The 20,161-nt window shown below is 35.6% G+C and overlaps 1 protein-coding gene across 1 annotated transcript; it reads right to left on the bottom strand.

Moving 5' to 3' along the window:
- Positions 1-1,880: 1,880 nt before the first annotated feature.
- Positions 1,881-15,234, bottom strand: SPATA22 (spermatogenesis associated 22). Its single transcript, XM_065910919.1, has 7 exons — positions 15,192-15,234; positions 10,665-10,725; positions 10,437-10,532; positions 8,691-9,033; positions 7,553-7,682; positions 5,175-5,272; positions 1,881-2,072 (listed from the first exon to the last, which is right to left on the bottom strand). The coding sequence occupies exons 1-7, from the start codon at positions 15,232-15,234 to the stop codon at positions 1,881-1,883; spliced, it is 963 nt and encodes a 320-aa protein (XP_065766991.1).
- Positions 15,235-20,161: the final 4,927 nt, after the last annotated feature.

Here is a 20,161-nt window from a genome sequence, read left to right as displayed (position 1 = left end):
AGAAGTTAGGAGTCTAGGCTTTATCCTGTGGACAAAAAGAAGCCAGTAGAATACCACCATGAAACATACTTTGCAAAGATTCCCAGGGTGGCAAAATAAGAAAATACATCAAAAATCTTACTACAAAATTAAGTCTAATTTTTTCCGGAAGCTTCCCAGTGGTCCCAACAACATTTATTGAATAGTCTCTCTTCTCTACTGATTTCAGGTCCCAAGTTTTCTATACATTTGGGTGTATTTTTATACTTTAAATTGTTATACTGTCCTCTCTATTCATGAGTCAGTACCATATTCTGCATGAATAAATATGCCTTCATAATACATATTTTAGTTTTTTAATGTCTGCCATTTCTGACACTCTTTCCTTCATGTGGTAGAGCCTAATTTCTGTCCTCCTAAAAGTGGTTCATACTTAATGGTCCATTCCAACAAATAGAATGTAGTGAAAGTGATGATTTGTGACTTCCAAGATTAGCTCATATAAAGGATAACTCCACCTAGTTAACTTGCTGCTGAATTATTCACTCTAGGGGAAGCTAACTACCATGTCATGAGGACTCTCAAGCAGCCCTTTGGAAGGCCCCCATGGTAAGGTGAATCCTCCTTCCAACAGCAAGAACCCACCTGGTAATCATGTGCATGAGTCACCTTGCAAGTGAATCCTAAGAAACCCAAGCCAGAGCTGCCCAATCAAGCCACTTCATAAATCCTGGTCTACTGAAACTGTGAGAGATAATAAATGCTTGTTGTTTAAAGCTACTAATTTGGTCAATTGGTTATGCAACAATAGATAACTAATACATGTTTAAGGCTTTAAAATATTTGATAAAACTATCCTCTACTATTCTTTTCAGAGTTTTCCTGACTATTCTCATTTTCTTATATACATAACCTTTATTATTCATTTGGCTAATGTGCATGTGTTTGGTTTTGTATACGGAAAGAGAGAGAAAAATTATAGAAGTTACAAATTAATCTTAGAAAAATCAACACCTTTGTCTTTCTATCCAAGAAAATGATTTTGCTTTTCCATTTGTCCAAGTCTTCTTTTGTGTCCTTCATTAGTAGGTATTCTAAAGTTTTGTTCATATTTTTCCACATTTATTACTTAGTATTGGTTAGTCTTAGATATTTTTTAAATGGTATCATTATCCAGTTTACACTCTAATGATTCAGATCATATACATAACATCTACTAATGATTTCTGCATACTAAGTTTTCTATTCCAGTGCCTTACCAAATTATCTCATTTTATAGTAGTTCCTCAGTTGATTTTCTTAGGTTTTCCATATATACAATTGTATCATCTACCAATAGCAATATTTATTATTTCTCTTTTATCTCCCAATTATTTCTCTTTTTATCTAACATATTCTATGGGTCCCAGAATATAAATACCATAAATTCAGAGGCTTTTGTTACTCTGTTAACTGCTTTGTTACAAACAAGGACATGAAATAGTGCTTGGCACAGAGTATATGCCCACTAAATATGTGAATTAAATGAACTGCATAGTCTAGCAACTCCAGTATAATGCTCAGTAACAGTTCTGACAATGGGCACCTGGTCTTGTTCTTGCCTTCAGTGGGAATGTCTGACTCAAATGTATTCTTTTCTCATATTAAGTTAGTATCTACCTATTCCTATTCTTCTGAGCATTTTTATCTGAAATGGTTTTTTAACTTTAGCAAATGCACCACTTTTATAAAAACAGTAAAATTATTTTTCAAAAATTCTTTCCACATTTAAAAGGATTTAAATATTTTAATTCAACAAGTGAAATACACAAAAACAGTAGCCAAAAAACCATGGAGATGATAATTTAAACAATAACAGAAAAACGCTTCCTTTATACTATTTAAACTTCATTCATCACTACTTAAACTTCATTCATTACACTAGTATAATATCTCATTTCAGCATCTACAATTTTAACAAATGTTTGGAAAGTTTTTTGTTCAGAAGCAGATGCCGGTCTGACAGAAACACATTTAAAAATATTCTTTTTCTGGTCGTAGTTTCCAACACATCTATGAACTCGGCCTCTAATCAATCTGGGAAGTTCACGATCCTGTTTTTCAAAAAATAAATATCAATAAAGTTAATTATTACTTCATTTGAATTTAAATTTTTTTAAACTAATAATATGATCAACTAAATACAAATCACCACAAAATGCTGTAATTCCCTTATGTCATTTAGGGCCCCCCTACTGATAAGACCATAATAGACAGGCATAAATGGATGCCCTGTTACAGAAGAAAGACCTTCATTTGGGTAGGGCTTCTTACAAGCAAGTGAGCTGCTGTTTCTTAAAAGACAGAATAATTCCCAATATAACAGCACATGAATACTCACTTCTATTAGACTGCCAGAGTTCCCCTTTCAGTAGATGGCAGACTAGCTGGTTCAGACCAACTTTCCCACTAAAACCAATCAGAATAGCTGGATGGAATAATTATTTAAAAATATCCTCACAGACATCAGAGAGATACCAATGGCAGTAAGGAACTGCAGAGACCCTAACTGGGGGGAGGAAAGAAGTCCAGAATGGGGCCTGATATCTGGGGATACCTTCCCTCTCTGAGGTAACTGCTGATCACAATCAAGGCAGTTTAAGAGTCTAATAAACTGAACAGAGCTTCTATGGGCTTATAGGGCTAGGAGAAAAAAATGGAGTCCAAGGTTCCCCAAAGAAAAGAGATTCTGGTAACCATACCACCCCCACCCCAGGCTTAGGGTTGGGAGATTCAAAAGAGCTATGTCCATAGAACTCATAAACCAGGAAAAGATAAGCCAGCACCAAAACCTCAGTCAAACCACAGAGTATGAGAAGATTTGCTATATATATAATAGACAAAGAACTTGCACTCAGAATAGATTTTTCAAAACTCCTATAAATCAATAGACAAATAATTTAATAGAAAAAAATTATAAGAGACCTGAACAGACTTGTCAGAAGAAGGTATCTCACTGGCCAGTAAACATCAAAAGTGCTGAACCTCAATTAGTCATCAGGGAATTGGAGAAAAATGAGATAGTACCCAAGGACAGAGAGGTCTGGAATATTCAAGGAGGAAGAAAGGACAAATTTTTTTACTTTTTTCCTCTACATTCCTTAGGGTTATACAACAATAATGTATCCTGCCTGAGGACAGTCTTTGGATTAACTCTCTGGCTAATTCTGTTATCTTAAAATGTAAATTATGGGAGTAGGTCTGGTCTTTACAAGGATGTATCCTGCCTGAGGACAGTCTTTGGATTAAACCTTCTGGCCAACTCTGTTATCTTAAAATGTAAATTATGGGAGTAGGTCTGGTGAGGTCTTTACAACCTACAGACTTTCTTCGGATTCATTGGAGAGTATATAATTCCATTGCTAACATTAGCAAGGGGGTACTCTTTCTACCCCCTTTTGATGTCTATGTCAGAAGCTTTCTCTATCTCCTTTATACTTTAATAAAACTTTATTGCACACAAAAAAAAGAAATGAGATAGCACTAAACTGACCCACTGGAATGGCTAAATTAAAGAAGACTGACAGTACTAAATGCTGATAAGAATGAAGAAAAAGTACAACTCTCCTATGCTGATTTAGTTCATAAACTCTTATAACCCTCTGGAAATTTCTTTGGCAATAACTCCATGTAGAACATACACAGGCACTATAATTCAGCAATTTTATTTCTAGGTATATACACAATAGAAAGGCATGCATGTGCACAGGCATGCATGAATGTTCACAGAGTATTATTCATAATAACAAAAAAAAAAAAAACTGGAAACCACCAAGACATCCAGGAACAGTAGAATAGAAAATCAAATTGTGCTATATTCATATCACATAGACACATAAATAAATGAACTTTAGCTATATGCAACAACACAGATGAATCTTACAACATTTCACTGAGTGAAAGAGATCAGACATAAAATCAGACATATCATATGATACTATTTACAGAAAGTTCAAAAACAGGCAGAATTAACTTATATTAAATGTCACAATAGTGGTTACTTTAATGCAGAAAACAGAGGTAGTGAATGAGAACAGGCACAAGGATACATAGGGTGAAAGCAATGTTCTATTTCTTAAGCTTGGTTATGTTCACTTCTGTGGTAACTTCATAGAATTGTACAGCTTTTCTGTATATGATATACTTTAATAAAAATCTTTTAAAATTTAGACTAGAGAAAAACAATAAGCATCTAAGATTCTAAAAATAACATGCAATTACTATATCTTGTCATCTACTATGTGCTAGATGCTATGCATTCAGATATTCTATAACCTAATATCCAAAACAATCTTTCAAAGTGGGAATTAGTCTCAATTTACTGATTAGAAAACTAATGCACAGGAAGTTTAAGCAGCTCACTCAAGGTCATAAAGCTAGTGAATGGTGGGGTAAAAACTGGAATCCAAGTGAGATTTCAGGATTAAGCTCAATTTCAGATTTAATACCAAACTCTTTTAGAAAGTATGTAAGTCTTATAAGGTTTCCATTCTCCTTTGTTACCAAGCCTCTTCCCTACATCCCAGCCCACTGTTCCTGCTTTCCCCCAGGTTCAAAACGACTACCCTTACCCTGTCACTTACTAACTGCATACTCTGGTAACTGTAAACTGTTTGCAGTTTCCTGAACAATCTAGGCTCTATCAGTGCTTCATGTCTTTACAGGAGCCGCTCCCTCAGTTTAGAATGTATTCCTCTCACCTCTTCCCCTAATTTCCAACACTTTGGCTTAATTTATTAGACCTTATATATCTAAGGTCAGATAGCTTACTACATTCTTCAAAAAGCTTTCCCTGATCTGACCTATCCTATCTACTTCTATAGAACCCTGCACACATCTCTGTCATACCACTTATTATATACAGTGTAACATTTATGTATCTGTCCCTCTACCTGAGATTATAAACTCTTTGAGAGAAAGGGCCAGTTACCACTTAAATTCCCCTTGAATCCCCTGCATCTAGCATAGCCCCTGTAACATAGTAAGCTCTTCACATCAGTTGAGCAAATAAGCAATTTTAACATCAGAATTTAACCAAACAAAATGTCAAAAAGTACTACTAGTAAACAGAATTTCTGCCACAGTGGAATTATAGCCTACATTTCTAAGTTTTGTTGAAATAGGCTTTGCAAAGAATACTTAAAACAAATACTCACTATTTCATAAAATACACATGGCAGAGTATGTTTCCCATCTCTCATAAGGAAAGTCTTTGAACAGTATCGGCCAGGTGTAACAGCTGAATCGAGAACAGCTAAGCAACATTGAAATAGAGGGGGAAGAATCAGTGCTGGTAAAACACAAATAAAATTTAACAACGAGAAGTTGATATTTAAATAACTATTCCCATACCAATCTCTCATTGCTTTACTGATACAATAATAAGAAAGCATTTTAAAAGGGAAAGATATTCTGAAACCATTTTATTCTAAGGAAAACAAAATTTCTGGCCCTCTCCAACTCGGGAACTGATTGTATAACAAATTTATATAACTGACAATAACTGGCCATCTGAAACTTTCTTGTTTGTTTTTTTTTGTGTGTTTTATTTTGTTTGTTTTTATCTTTCTTTTTTTTGGCCACGCTGTGTAGCATGCGGGATCCTAGGTCCTTGACCAGGGATCAAACCTGTGCCCGTACAGCGGAAGAACTGTGTCTTAACCCTAGACCACCAGGAAGTCCCTGAAGTTTTGTGAGTGTGTTTGATGCAGTGGTTAAATCCTCAGACCAATCTACTACATACTACACACCGAAGTGTGTGTGTTAGTTGCTCAGTCATGTCAACTCTTTGCGACCCCACAGACTGTAGCCTGCCAGGCTCCTCTGTCCATGGAATTCTCCAAGCAAGAATACTGGAGTGGATTGCCATTTCCTTCTCCAGGGCATATTTCCGATCCAGGGATTGAACCTAGGTCTCCTGCACTGCAGGCAGATTCTTTACTGTCTGAGTCACCAGATAAGTCCACATATTAAATACACACGTATAACAAATAAACATAGTGAATTAATGAAGAAAAAACACTGAGTTAGAATCAGAAGTCATGCAATTGAGTCTCAGTTCTTCAACTTACTAAACTGTAAAAACTTTAACCTCTTCCAAATTTGTTTCATCTATAAAATTCAAATGACAATTCAAGCTTAATCTTAAGAAATCACTATCAAATGAGACCACTATTTATTCTTTTAATAGCCATCTATTAGGTACTGATAGTAAACACTTCTTGTTTTGAGGTCAGTCTCCATTTCCCCTAACAATATCCAGATTTTCCTTTAGGAAATTTCCCCTATGCCGTTCTTAGCTGTATGATGTGAATCCGACTCCCAGACCCAGGAGTGACCTGAGACTAATGTAAGCCAGTCAGTGTATCCCCTTCCCCAGCCATAGAGTTCAGAGTGACAGTGAGTGCCTTGCTGCCCAGTCAGAAACATTAATATGCATACGGTCATTTGTTAGTTTCTGGAAAAGAGCAACCAGAAGAAACTATCAAAGAATGTGACAATGTGGTGTAAAGAAGAATGTATGGCATAGAGAACTTTGATAATCCTCTTAATATCATAAGGGAAGAGTCAGAAGCTGCTGGAAAGACCATATTGGAGCCTCAGAATGAAGCTAACACTGTGACAGGACAGAAAGATGGTTAAATCTCAAAAACATAATGCCAGATGAAAATGTAAACTCTACAGTATAAAACACACAACAACAGTAAATACACACATATAAATTTATGAAATCAGATGTACAGAGCAAAATTATAAAAGCATGGAAAGGAAAGATACCACAGTGACTGTCTCTAGAGAAGAATAAAACCAGATGGGGTGTTCAAAGGTATCTATAAGATAGATATGTGGATATTTACTATAGTCTCTGAACTTTTCTGTATGCTTAAAATATTTCATAATTTAAATTAAATTGAATATTTAAACTATGGAAAGAAATGTTTTGAATCTCTACTTGTTGTTTATCTCTTTATTCTAAAGTAAAATTAAATTCCAGAAACATTCTATAAAACTCTCCTCTCTTTTGAATATTAATTCAGAAAACTGTAGGGATAAGTTAATTGTTGGGTGTTTATTCATATCAATCAAGGATTCTTCACAAATGTTCTTTTAGAATATATAATTTATAATTTAACTTACAAAGAAATTACTATTGGATTTAGGGTAATATAGTAGAAAGAATACTTTGAGAATAAGGAGACTTGGTGCCTAGATCTATTTTTGCTGCTAACTAACTTTGTGATTTTTAGTCAAGTCTATTTTAATTATTTGCCTCATTTTCTCACCTACTTCAAGGGTTGAGCTAGATTACTTGTAAGAATCTTTCCAGTTTTAACATTACCAATTAGAATACTACTACCATGAAATAACCAAGTTCATCTTAAGTCACACAAATCAATGAAGACACAGGAACTGAAGAAAATCCTAAAAAACCACAATCTCCTTTTGTAAAGTTTTATTTTTCTTTAAGATCCCCTAGGTATTCCTATTAATCATTCAAAACGATTATCCAAATATTATGAAGTAGTACACCTACCTAATATTTCAAAAAGAAGTACAGTTTTCTGTGCATGTTCACGCCAGTACTTCATGCTTTCAATAACTGCAGATATAATTCTTAAAGAATTATCTTTTTCCCTAAGCTTTAACTGATATGACGAAGCTTCCTTCTGAAAAAATAAAAACACAGCAGTAGAAAAACCTGTAATTTTTTTCATCATATTCATTCACTTTCTATGTAAAGATTCTAGGTCCTTATACTAGGCAAAAGTGTAAAATATGTTAAAATACTATGTAAAATATGTAAAAAAGAACTCCTGAAAATTTTAGTATAGTTACTCCCCTAAATTAAAAGTATCATTAGTACTTTATAAAGGAGAAGAAACTAGAATACATTTGGAAATAATTAAGAAGATTTTTTTCTTTTTATCTCTTATTTTACACAAGCATTCATTTACTCATTCATCTGTTGATTCTTTAAATATTTTTAAAGCATCGTGTGCCAATTCTGTGACAAACACAGGTAAGTCAAATACAATTTCTTTCCCTAACGTGCTCACACTCTGAGGGAATCCAGACACATTTATTTATTCATTCCAAAAGCAATTATTGGTACCTACCATGTGCTAGACATGGCTAATGAGGAAACAATACTGAAGGTAGACAACCTATCTACCTTCACAGATTTTACAGTCTAATAGGGGATTCAGAAGATTAATAAATATATAATAGAATGTCAGAAATATATTCTGTGCATTTTAAAAAACAGGATAAAACAAGACACACAGATTATTATTTTAAATAGGTTGTTGACTGAGGAATAAGGGAATAGTGAGTGTAAAGGCCTTGAGATAGGAAAGTTCTGGCATTTTTAAAAATCAATTGAGAGAGTAGGATGGCCAAGATGGTGGAGTAGGAAGACTCTGAGCTCACTTCCTCTTATGGGCACACCAACATTACATTTATTTACAGAGCAGCCATTCACAACCTTTAAGAAAATATATTGGAAAAAAACATTCATCTACTCCTATCAATAGAACTGGCTATTTGTGCTAATTCAGTAATGTATGCCATGGCAGTGATTTCAAATGCTCTTATCTCTGTAAACTTTCTAAATACTTATCTCACATTTTTTAATTGAAATACAAAAAAGCAAATAATATTGAAAAGTTTACCTTGAGGGTATTTACTTCTTGAAAACCATCGAACATTTTTTTCTTAAATTGATTTTGTTGAAAATTGGGCTTAAACGCCTGCCATGTGCTGTTTTTGTCTAGACTTCTCATTGTGGAGCCAGGTATTTCTGACGACTTTGCTTGTCTGAGTGCTTCACTTTCTCTTTGGCTAGGTAAGTTAGTAGATTCATATACTCTTAATTGTTTCTGCTGTTGAGCTCCCAAATTCATTGGACTGGAATTTATTCCATTATTTGTCATTAGATTTCTTCTTTTGCACTGAGGCTTAAAATCATTTTTATTCCAAGTTTTTAAACTAGTATTTTTGTTGCCATCTCTGTAGCTGTAATAGTATTTTTAAAATTTGGTATCAGTTTTGTTTCTATATACTTTTTCTTAATTAAAAGAAAATTATTAATGAATTATTTAATCTTCACTTATATGGTAATTTGTACTACTTTGCAACTACTGACCAGTTAGAAATTCTAAACACAACATCACAGCAACCCTAGAATATATAAAGCCTCTCTTTTCAGGTGAGGAAATGGAGTCTTAAGGAGGAAGTAATTTGCCAAAGTCACATAGCAAGTTACTGACAATCCAAAACCCAGAGAACCCAACTCAAAGTCAAGTGCCAAAGAATTTATTTTTAAACTATACAAGAATATATGAGTAGAAAGATTTTTTTCAGCATAGTAAGATTTTGAGGATGTTTGCTTCCTTTTTATACATTTATTTTTAAATTTTCTACAAAATAAATTTTTCAAAAGTTAAACTATGGCTTGTCAATGATTTTAAATCACAAAGAAAATAGGTATAGGCAGGGTGGATAGCTGTCCGATTAGAAATTTTGTACTTTTACTGAGTAGCTTAAAAGTCTTACTTATTAATTAGTTTCAGCATTTTACTAGCTACATTAACCTAGGTGAGTTGTACCAGCCAATCAGAACATGATGTTAATGAGGCTAAAATTAAAAGTATAATTTCAGAGCAGGCTAGGTAAAAGTTCCACCGGGAAAAACTAACCTAAGTCACAAATATTTATTTCTGAATAATTTTCCTAAAAAAATACCACAAGTACCACAAGAGGGCAAACAATGCAACACAACCTTGTTAAGGAAAATAATCCAAAACTATTTCAGTAGTTACCACTTACCCAAGAATACTAAAGTCCAACCTAAAAAATGATCCATGTCCTTTTTCTATCTATTCATTTTTTTTCACATTTATTTAGACATTAAACTTGGATACCTCTGACAAGTGCCCTCACCATCTTAACAGAGCATTTCGTGCTCCACCTTTCTTTCTTATTTCCATCCTATTTACCTTGGAGCTGACTATCTTACTAGGGTAAGATAGAGCATTCTATTTGGTTCTCAATTTCTAAACATATCCAACATTTAGGTACAGTTATTCTTGACTCTTTACCTATTGTCAATTAGACATTAATGACAAAATCATAAATTCACGGTGATAAATATTTACAGAAATTTCATTACAACATGAAGTATTCTTTGGAAATATAATCACTGCCAAATTTGCCTATTTTTAAGGTTTTATATGGCATGTTCTCTTCTTTCATAAAACACAGCTAATATCACTATAGTTAGTTATTCAGTATAGAAATTTCCTAAATGTCAATTCTGTTTAAGAAAGGAGGAAAAGATAGAGGAGGAGAAAGGGAGTAAAGGAGGAGATGGGAAGGAGAAGAAGAAATAGAATAAGAAATATCTTAAGTAGACTCACCTCCAATCACTCTTGCTTCTCTCAGCATTTGATTGAATAGGTTTAGACACAGAATTTTCACTTCTCAGGGGATGAGAAACTGAATGTGGTATTTGCCTTTCAAGGAAATATGTCTTATTAACTATTTATAATTTGTTCCCCAATTGAGAAATATAAAATATACATAGAAGACTAACATCAGTCAGTAACAGACACATGCATTTATTGGTACACATTTTTTTCACATACCCCGTGTTCACTGTTTTTGTTAAAGGAGGCAACTCTGGACTCACAGCTTCCCAGGCCCAATCTCAAAAGATATAAGTAACACAGGTAAGGGTAAGTTAGGTAGCATCGGGGGAAAATAATTCTTTCATATTTAATTAATATGTGGGGGAGGCAACTGAAAGCCTGAAGGAGAAAAAAACTTGAATATGTGGACATGTTCTTTAAAAGTACTTTGTTGTGGAATTAGTCAGTCTGTTCTACTAATTTTTTTAGTTATCTCCCTTTCCCACTGTATTCCAAGCAAGGTATTTAATCTGTATATCTTCCACAGTCAATCCTAGTAAAGTATCTTACACTTTGTAACACAAATTTCAGTGTAATCAATGTTTCTTAATCCCAACCCACAGCAAGAAATACATCAAAACCCAGAAAATATACACACATAGCATGCGCATGTGTGTGTGTGTGCCTGTGTGTGTTTGAGAGAGAATACAGCAATTTTACCATCCATTCTTTTTCTTACTTACTATGTATATACACTCTGACATTTTCTATTTTACTCTATTCAATTCTATTTATTTTTTTAAAAGATTGGTTATTTCCTAAACTACTAATGGATCAAGAAAAAAAATTGAAAAACACTGATCTAGTCCTCTCTCTTACCCACAATAAGATATTTTGTTGTATCTCTGACAGATAGTAATCCTGGTCAGAGCTTGAAAAGTTCAGTACTTCAAGATTATGCACATTTGCCTATGGAACAACTCAAATGGTTATTTTAGATCATCTGTCATTAAATGGTTATATTTAGATCATCTGTCATTCACACTTATAAAATATTTTAAATAGAAGAGAATTTTTTTTTAAATAGCAGATGACCAGATAAATGCCCACTTTTGCATATCCACAAGAATTTTTAACCTTTTATCTATAAAAATGAGAATAATATGAAATTCAAACTTTCAATTCCTCTAATGTGGAAGAAAACAAAATAACTATAAATTTAAAACTAGATTAAGGTCTATTATTGCACACTGGATGAAATTAATAAGTACTGATATATATATATTAAAGGATTTTAAAATTCTAGTTGCATAAAATCCTGTTAAAGCTTTTTAAGTGTGGTCCTGCAAAATGTAAAGGTATATAACCAGCAGGTACCAAGTATATTTCAGAATATCTGACTGTCCATGCCTTCTTCCAAAGAGAAGTAAAAAGTAAGTAAACATTAAGACCTCCCAGGCCAAACCACCACAGCTAATTATTTCAGAGATGAGAGGCCTAACCATAAGGTTAAATTAAAGAATGAAACTAGAACACTCTCTAACACTCTCTAACATCAAAATGGATTAAAGGTCTAAATGTAAGACCAGAAACTATAAAACTCCTAGAGGAAAACATAGGCAAAACACTCTCTGACATAAATCACAGCAGAATCCTCTATGACTCATCTCCCAGAGTAATGGAAATAAAAGCAAAAATAAACAAATAGGACCTAATTAAACTTAAAAGCTTTTGCATAATGAAGGAAACCATAAGGTGAAAAGACAGACTTCAGAATGGGAGAAAACAATAGCAAACAAAGCAACTGATAAAGAATTAATCTCAAAAATATACAAGCAGCTCCTGCAGTTCAATTCCAGAAAAATAAATGACCCAATCAAAAAATGGGCCAAAGAACTAAACAGACATTTCTCCAAAGAAGACATACAGATGGCTAACAAACACATGAAAAGATGCTCAACATCACTCATTATCAGAGAAATGCAAATCATAACCACAGTGACGTGCCATCTCACGCTGGTCAGAATGGCTGCTATCAAAAAGTCTATAAACAAAAAATGCTGCAGAGGGTGCAGAGAAAAGGGAATCCTCTTACACTGTTGGTGGGAATGGAAACTAGTAAAGCCACTACAGAGAACAGTGTGGAGATTCCTTAAAAAACTAGAAATAGAACTGCCATATGACCCAGCAATCACACTGTTGGGTACACACACCAAGGAAACCAGAATTAAAAGAGACATGTGTACTCCAATGTTCACTGCAGCACTGTTTACAATAGCCAGGCAAGGAAGCAACCTAGATGTCTGTCAGGAGATGAATGGGTAAGAAAGCTGTGGTACATATACACAATGGAATATTACTTGGCTATCAAAAAGAATGCATTTGAATCAGTTCTAATGAGGTAGATGAAACTAGAGCCTATTATACAGAGTGAAGTAAGTCAGAAAGAAAAATACCAACACAGAAAAAAAAAAAAGAAAAAAAGAAAAATACCAACACAGTTTATTAACACATATATATGGAATCTGGAAAGATGGTAATGATGCACCTATATGCAAGACAGCTAAAGAGACACAGATGTAAATAACAGACTTTTGAACTATGTGGGAGAAGGCGAGGGTGGGATGATTTGAGAGAATGGCATTGAAACATGTATATTATCATATGTGAAATAGATCGCCAGTTCAGGTTCGATGCATGAGACAGTGTGCTCAGGGCTGGTGCACTGGGATAACCCTGAGGGATGGGATGGGGAGGGAGGTGGGAGTGGGGTTCAGGATGAGGAACACATGTACACCATGGCTGATTCATGTCAGTGTATGGCAAAAACCACTACAATACTGTAAAGTAATTAGCCTCCAATTAAAATAAATAAATTTAAAAAAATTATTTCAGTGACCTCATTTAAAAACATGAGTTGAAGCAAGGCTCGCTGTCTCTAGAATTTGAATCAAGAGAAACAGAGGGCAACCAATGATGGGTTCTGAGAACTAGAACTAAAAGGCTATGTTAACACCCAGCAAAGGCAACTTAGTTCACATACCAGTGGACACTAAAAGGAAGCCAGCTGGATGAAACAGTGCAAAGTCAACAAACGAAATAAGGCAAAAATAACATAAGAAGAGAAAAAAAGACTAGGGTCAAGCACAAGAAATTCCTTGGCTTCTACCTTCTTAAGTTCTATTTTCTTCCATTTTTCCTGTGTTCCCATTCATATCCTTATTCCTGAAGCAACTTAAGCTTCTCCATTCTTTACCACCAAATGTTTAAGTCGCAATATCTGTGTTTTGTAATAGGAAAAAAAAAAAAAAACTCTTTCCAATATAGGTTACTACTTCACTAGAAGAAAGGCTCCAGATTTAAGATACCCCATTTAAATGCTAAGTCACCCTTGTAAACAAGGAAACTCTTAACTGTTGTACTGGAATGCTCAGAAAGAGCCAAGTAATTCCTATAACTGGATAGTGGAAAGAAGAAAAAAATACACTTTCTTTCTGTTTCCATTATAATACAGTAGAAATTGCCATTTTCTATAATCCTCTTTCTTATTTTCTGAGAATTTTCACTTTATTTTCTTACCTGATGGTAGAGGAGGGAAATCATAACTGTCAGAAGCATTACTGATACCTGGATCATTTTGAAGTGGATTGGATGTTAATGGCTGTCTATTCCTCTTTTTCTGATTGAACAATGGTACAGGCAAACAGCCTAAATTGAAAGTACCAAAAAATTAGTACACAATAGGCAAATAATCAGATCTAGTTATAGAATAATTATTAGTATATAATAATATACTATTTGAATTTGTCTATTTATATATGCTACTTTTATATTTATTACAGATATATTTATATAGATTTGATTTATTTTTATATTCTTTTAAAGATACAAAATAGACTTATCTGTCTCTCTAAAAAATCCTTTCTTGTTCTATGTTACCATCACCTTAATTCCTCTTATTTAGCAGTAATTCACATCTCCTTCCTCATCCCCCAACCCTTTCCAAACCCACATTTTGCTTTCTTTACTTCTCTCCTGTGCTTGCTTATCAACTGGAAGGAACCCTTTGAGTACAATACAGGTAAAGGAGAACCAAAATTTGACCCATGCTTTCCAAAATCCTAATCACTCTCTGACTATAGTAGCAGACCCTTTAAGGCCATGGTTCTTTCACTTTAGTTTGACTAAGATTTATCTGTAATTATGCTTAGCATGCCAGTTCCTAGACCCCACTCTCATAAACTTTACTTCAGTAGATTTGCTTTGGAAGTCAAAACTTTGCAATTTCACCAAGAACTCCAGGGGTCTGTAATATATATTTTCTATGGGTCATTCTTGAGAACGACTTACAGTGATGGTAGTATATCCAATCTCCCTGGCACATAAATATTTCAAATAAGTCACAAATAAAAATTAGAAGATTATTAATTTATCTTCAGTTTAAAGCACAAAACAAATCAATCACATGGGTTTATAAAAAGAACACAAGAGCAAATCCAGAAAAGCTTGATTTTACTTAAACCTAAGCCAATAAGTGTTTTGTCTTATTTCCTTTGACCTAAAAAGAGGCTAGACTATATGTTCATTATTTTTAAAAGTTCCTTCCAAAGTGTTGTATCTATATGCTATACAAACTATATATATATATATATACACACACACACACAAAGTTGTATCTATATAGATTATATATATATATTATATATATATATATATATATATATATAATATGTATATATGCTACATACAAACTACAGAAATTACCTGCTGTACTCCGAGTTGGATTTTCATTTATGTTTCTCTTCATTTCTTTCAATATCAAAGTCTCTAATTTTTATTCTCCAGTGCTCCAACCTTACAACATGAAGTTGTCTGACTAAACCTTCAAAGAAAGAAATTTATACCTCATATTGTATCAATGACAAAATCAAGTGCTCAGTCTAGTAATTACTGAAATTATGGTTTAAATCTATGACCAACCTGATAAACACCCTACAGAGTCTCTCTCTTTCCAGGTAACAATTTATAACATGACAAATTTTTTCAAATTAGTTTGAAGTTAAGACTAGGGTGGCTATAATCTTGTTTCCTAAACATATGTGAATTTTCACAGAGTCTATGTAATTTACTTCAGAATCAAGGACCCAACATGAGAATAATTCTGAACGAGATGTACATAGAGGAAAATGGACCACAATATTGGCAAACATGCTTACAAGGCCAGGGAGGAAACATACACAATTGAACTAGCCACGTGAGAATGTGTTGTCTCACTTTAAAACACCATGCAGATCATGTGCTTTAGTCATTAGTTTGAGATCTCTGGATTATACAATACCAAAGACTAAGGCCTCACTTAATATCTATAATAACTGTAATGATAAGTTTCAACTCTGTTTCTGTAATTCCAAGTGAAACAAGATGTTTTTTTTTTCCTTTTACCACAGGATTTCTTTTGTAATTTTTCCCATGTCCAGCCTCTTATATTTCAATCTCACTTTAATACATACTTGCCTATTTTGTGAAAAATTAAGATTTAAACCTAAGTAAGATCACTTCTGCTCCCAAGAGCAGAAGAGACCCCATGAGACAAGGAGACATGAACACCACTGAGTAATAATGCAAATCATACTGGGGTAAACAGTATCAATTATCATTTTTAGAAATAAAACTTGGGAAACATGAGGTTAGGGACTGCCTCAGCTTTGCTTCCACAGCTTGGCCTTGAACCTGGATATAGCAGGCCCATTAGAGAATATTCCTGACGCCATTCTAGGAAACAGAAGTTAAGCGATTTTTTCTTGGTCCAGAAATACCAACGCAACACACCTGAAACTAAAAGGGGACAGCAAGGGCTATTACGGTTTCGGAGACTTAGGCAAACCAAACCGCCACATCCTCCCGTAGACCACTTACCCCGGGGGCAGAAGACCCTGAGGTGTTCCCTACCCCAGCTTACAACAGGACCCTAATTATATTAAGGCAGGTGGTGACAAATGGGCAGAAAGTTTGTTCAATGTGCAAACACACATGCACACATCCGCCCCAAAAACCGCTGCCTCAGATTGAGGCCATCGGGCCTACTTGGGCGCCTCATGGAGAAGAACACAAAGCTCCAGTCAGGGCTCATGTTCTCTTCCAACAATCTCTCCTGACTCGGGAGGGGGGCAGTTTGGTAACTAGGGCTTTCTCTGCTTGGCCCTCCCGCCAACACGACGCGTAACTTTAACCTTCAAGTTCCCGCCCTCCGTCAACGGTCGCCCAGGCTCCAGTCAACAACCGCCAACCTCCTTTCCGCCTCCAAAAAAGACTTGAAAGTCCCTTTGTGCGCATGCGCACCTTGCCACGCCCCCTTCGGCGCAGGCGCAGAGGCTACCACCTGGGTGCGCGGTAACGTGGCGTCATCACTTGTGTGGACACGGAGGGAGAAACACGAGCAAGGAAATATGAACGCGCCTCTCCTTGCATTCTCACACTGTGGGGTACGCGGCATAGGGGAGGCTCTGCCTCTTTAGATTTTCGCCCATAGAGGGACAAGCCTTTTCTAGTTGCCTGTGGTGCTCAGCCAGTCTTCACCCCAGCTTCGTCTGGAAGTTGGGCCCAGGGCTGGTCACCGAACCCCGTTCCCACACCCCGAGGTCATTTTTTTAAGTTCTAGACATCAGTTTGTGAGATGCTGGTGGCTCCCTGGAGTGTGCCTAGAATAGAATAACTCAAGGGCCATAGACCTCAAAGCCAGGTCAGAGGGGTCTTGTTTGGTCTGGCAGAGTTTCAGAGTAAGATCAAGCAGATGGGACATTGGAGTCGCCAGGAGGCTGAGAGCTGAGGCCTGGGTTTGAAGACAGCCCGGTTCAGGAAGGCAGGGCCAGTGCTGCACAAGCTTGAGAAGGGAAACAGCACATGCCTTAGAGATCGGGACCCCAGAGAACAAAGGGAAGGCACAGTGACCCAGGCTCTGGCCCTCAGCTATTGGACTGCCCCTCTCTGTTCCTTTTATCTTGTTGGACAAGTTACCCCCTCTAAACCTACATTTCCTGCCTCAGTAAAATAGCAATAATAATACTTACTTAATTACCCTGAAGATATTAAAAGAGAAAGTGAACAGTTCTGACACACAGTAAATGATCAGTAAATGTTAGCCCTTTTTAATAACAGTGGCTGCCATTTATCGAGTACTTACTGGAGGCCAAGAATAATAATTCTACTTCTGTCTGGGTTCAGACCATGTTTTGCTGTTACCCTGTCTTCTGACCATTTGGAAACTAAGGGAGGTGAAGGGAAGAAGTGCAGAGGGGCCCAGAGATGAACAGAAGGTTGTTAGTAAAGTCCTTCTTAGGACTCCTTCTTCCAACTCTTTGCAAACCCGTGGACTGTATATACAATCCATGGAATTCTCTAGGCCAGAACACTGGAGTGGTAGCCGTTCCCTTCTCCAGGGGATCTTCCCAACCCAGGGATCAAAACAGGGTCTCCCACGTTGCAGGTGGATTCTTTACCACCTGAGCTATCAGGGAAGCCTTTCAGACTGAGTGCCTTTCACTTCACAAGAGTATGAGACCATGAGATATACTTCTTTGAAGAATAGGTCAAAGAGAATATTAGGAGATAGGATTAGAGGTAGATTGAGACCAGATGATAAATATTCCACCTCATTGTGAGATAGTGACAGCTAAAAAGAGTCTCAGTTTGTATACTATCAGTTCTCTGAATTTCTCAAAAACAACTAGACTAATAAAAATTTGTAGTTCAGAAAAATTTCTCGGGTTCAGATATTTAGAGTGCTTTGGGAAACAGGGAGTTAAAAATCTTTCGGAAGTTAACTTGGTATAAGAGTATGAAAAGCCTCTGTTGCTCTAGTTCTAAGGAAATGCTCTCCTTTTTTTTCTAATAAAGCTTTCCACAGAAGACAAACTCTGTACACAATACACAAGGTAAGTATAGGACAGAATTACTACAATTCATTAACTCTCAAAAAAAGTTATTCATTTTGACATGTAAAGGAAACTTTATGAATGTTAGATGTGCTTCAGAGTGTTGATCTGTTAAAATTCCATAAAACAAGCCTCAAATTGCAAGTCATTTGTGCCAGCTACAAGTAGATAGCTGAAGCAGCATTTCCAGAGAGACTAGGGCAAAGGACAGAACTAACCAGAAATTGCCAGAAGAGAAACAAAGCATAATCAAATGTTAATAATTTACCATAGTTACTGTTCTTGAAACCAGAGTAACTAAATAATACGATCGTCATCTGTTTACATTTATGCTTGTTTTCTGCATCTCTGCACTGAAGTGTTCAGTGTACATGGATGTGGACAGAAAATCAAAAGCTTCAGGGTTTTTTTCTGAAATTAGAACAGTGATTTCAATGTGTGCATTTTAATTTTATTGTTATGCTTTCTCTGGGTCTCTGCATTATAATCTCTTAAAGGAAGAAAACGGATATTGGGTTATTAACTATTTTAAAGCATCACATTTTATATTTCCATCATGTGTTTTGTTTGTAAGCTTGTTTGTTTCTTGAGAACACTGTTGTGACTGTTTATGTGAATTTGGAAAGAGCAAAATTAGAATTTTGGGGAAAGCCAAAAATAACAGGGAACACCCTATTGTTCTGTGAAAAGCACTGGACTTGGATTCAGAAAACTTGGATCTCAGACCTGGTTTTCTCCTAGAAACTCGGCAACTTAACCAAATTAGTCTTTTTTTCTCTTACCACTGCACTGGGGATGTCAATTGCTAACTCTTCCTATCGCCTAAAGTGGATATGTGAATAAACTGAGAAAACAGATGGCAAAAAACATTTTAAATTAAACTACTCTGTAGTTGTAAGGAATCACTCTTGTACTCCTTCTGAACGATCTCCCATTACTAGTACATAATGTTTTCAGTACTTGAATATATTTGACTTTCTGGGTGATTGAGCATGAAATCAAATCGGATATGGCTCTGACTCATTTCTCCAAAAGAATGTAATCATCTTAGTACAGTATTCTGCATAGTTTCCCCTAATAAGACCCCTTCTTGAATAACACATTCCAGTGGAGAGTCTCTGCTGCTAGTAAATTAGGCTGTGTCTGAATAAACTCGTATAATCTGGTTAGTATATAGAGCATGTCTCAAGACATTTTCAGGCATAACAGTATCTTGAAAATTACTAATAGTTGTTTGTCTTTTAGTATTCAGGCAAAAAGTGAGGAAGATCCCTAAGAAAGTTGACACAGAATTACTAATAACTTCATGAGAAAGAAATTAAAGTGTGTTTCCCAAAAAAGTTATGTTTCAAAGTAACTTTTTAAGACCCAGTGATCTTTGATTTGGTTCTTGTGTCTCTAACCATTAGAAAGCTTTCTGAAAGAAAGGATAAAAAAAAAAAAAAAACCAGTGTGATTTATAATCTCCAAAAAATTACATGAGTCAGCTTAATAATATGGTAATTCAGTTCAGTTCAGTTCAGTCGCTCAGTCGTGTCCTACTCTTTGAACCGCAGCACGCCAGGCATCCCTGTCCATCACCAACTCCCGGAGTCCACCCAAACCCATGTCCATTGAGTTGGTGATGCCATCCAACCATCTCATCCTCTGTCGTCCCCTTCTCCTCCTGCCCTCAATCTTTCCCAGCATCAGGGTCTTTTCAAATGAGTCAACTCTTCACATCAGGTGGCCAAAGTATCAGAGTTTCAGCTTCAACATCAGTCCTTCCAGTGAACACCCAGGACTGATCTCCTTTAGGATAGA

The sequence above is a fragment of the Muntiacus reevesi genome, chromosome 18 (assembly GCF_963930625.1).
Source record: "Muntiacus reevesi chromosome 18, mMunRee1.1, whole genome shotgun sequence".
In the NCBI taxonomy this organism is placed as follows: Eukaryota; Metazoa; Chordata; class Mammalia; order Artiodactyla; family Cervidae; genus Muntiacus; species Muntiacus reevesi.
The sequence above is the reverse complement of the archived record's forward strand: the minus strand, read 5'-3'. Positions and strand labels throughout refer to the sequence as shown.

Coding starts and splice junctions, on each gene's coding strand:
- SPATA22 (XM_065910919.1), bottom strand. CDS start 15,234: ATGAAGAGAAACATAAATGAAAATCCAACTCGGAGTACAGCAG. Junction 7,683..8,690: donor AAGAAGTAAATACCCTCAAG/GTAAACTTTTCA, acceptor TTTTTTCAGAAG/GAAGCTTCGTCATATCAGTT. Junction 2,073..5,174: donor CATGTGTATTTTATGAAATA/GTGAGTATTTGT, acceptor TTTGAAAAACAG/GATCGTGAACTTCCCAGATT.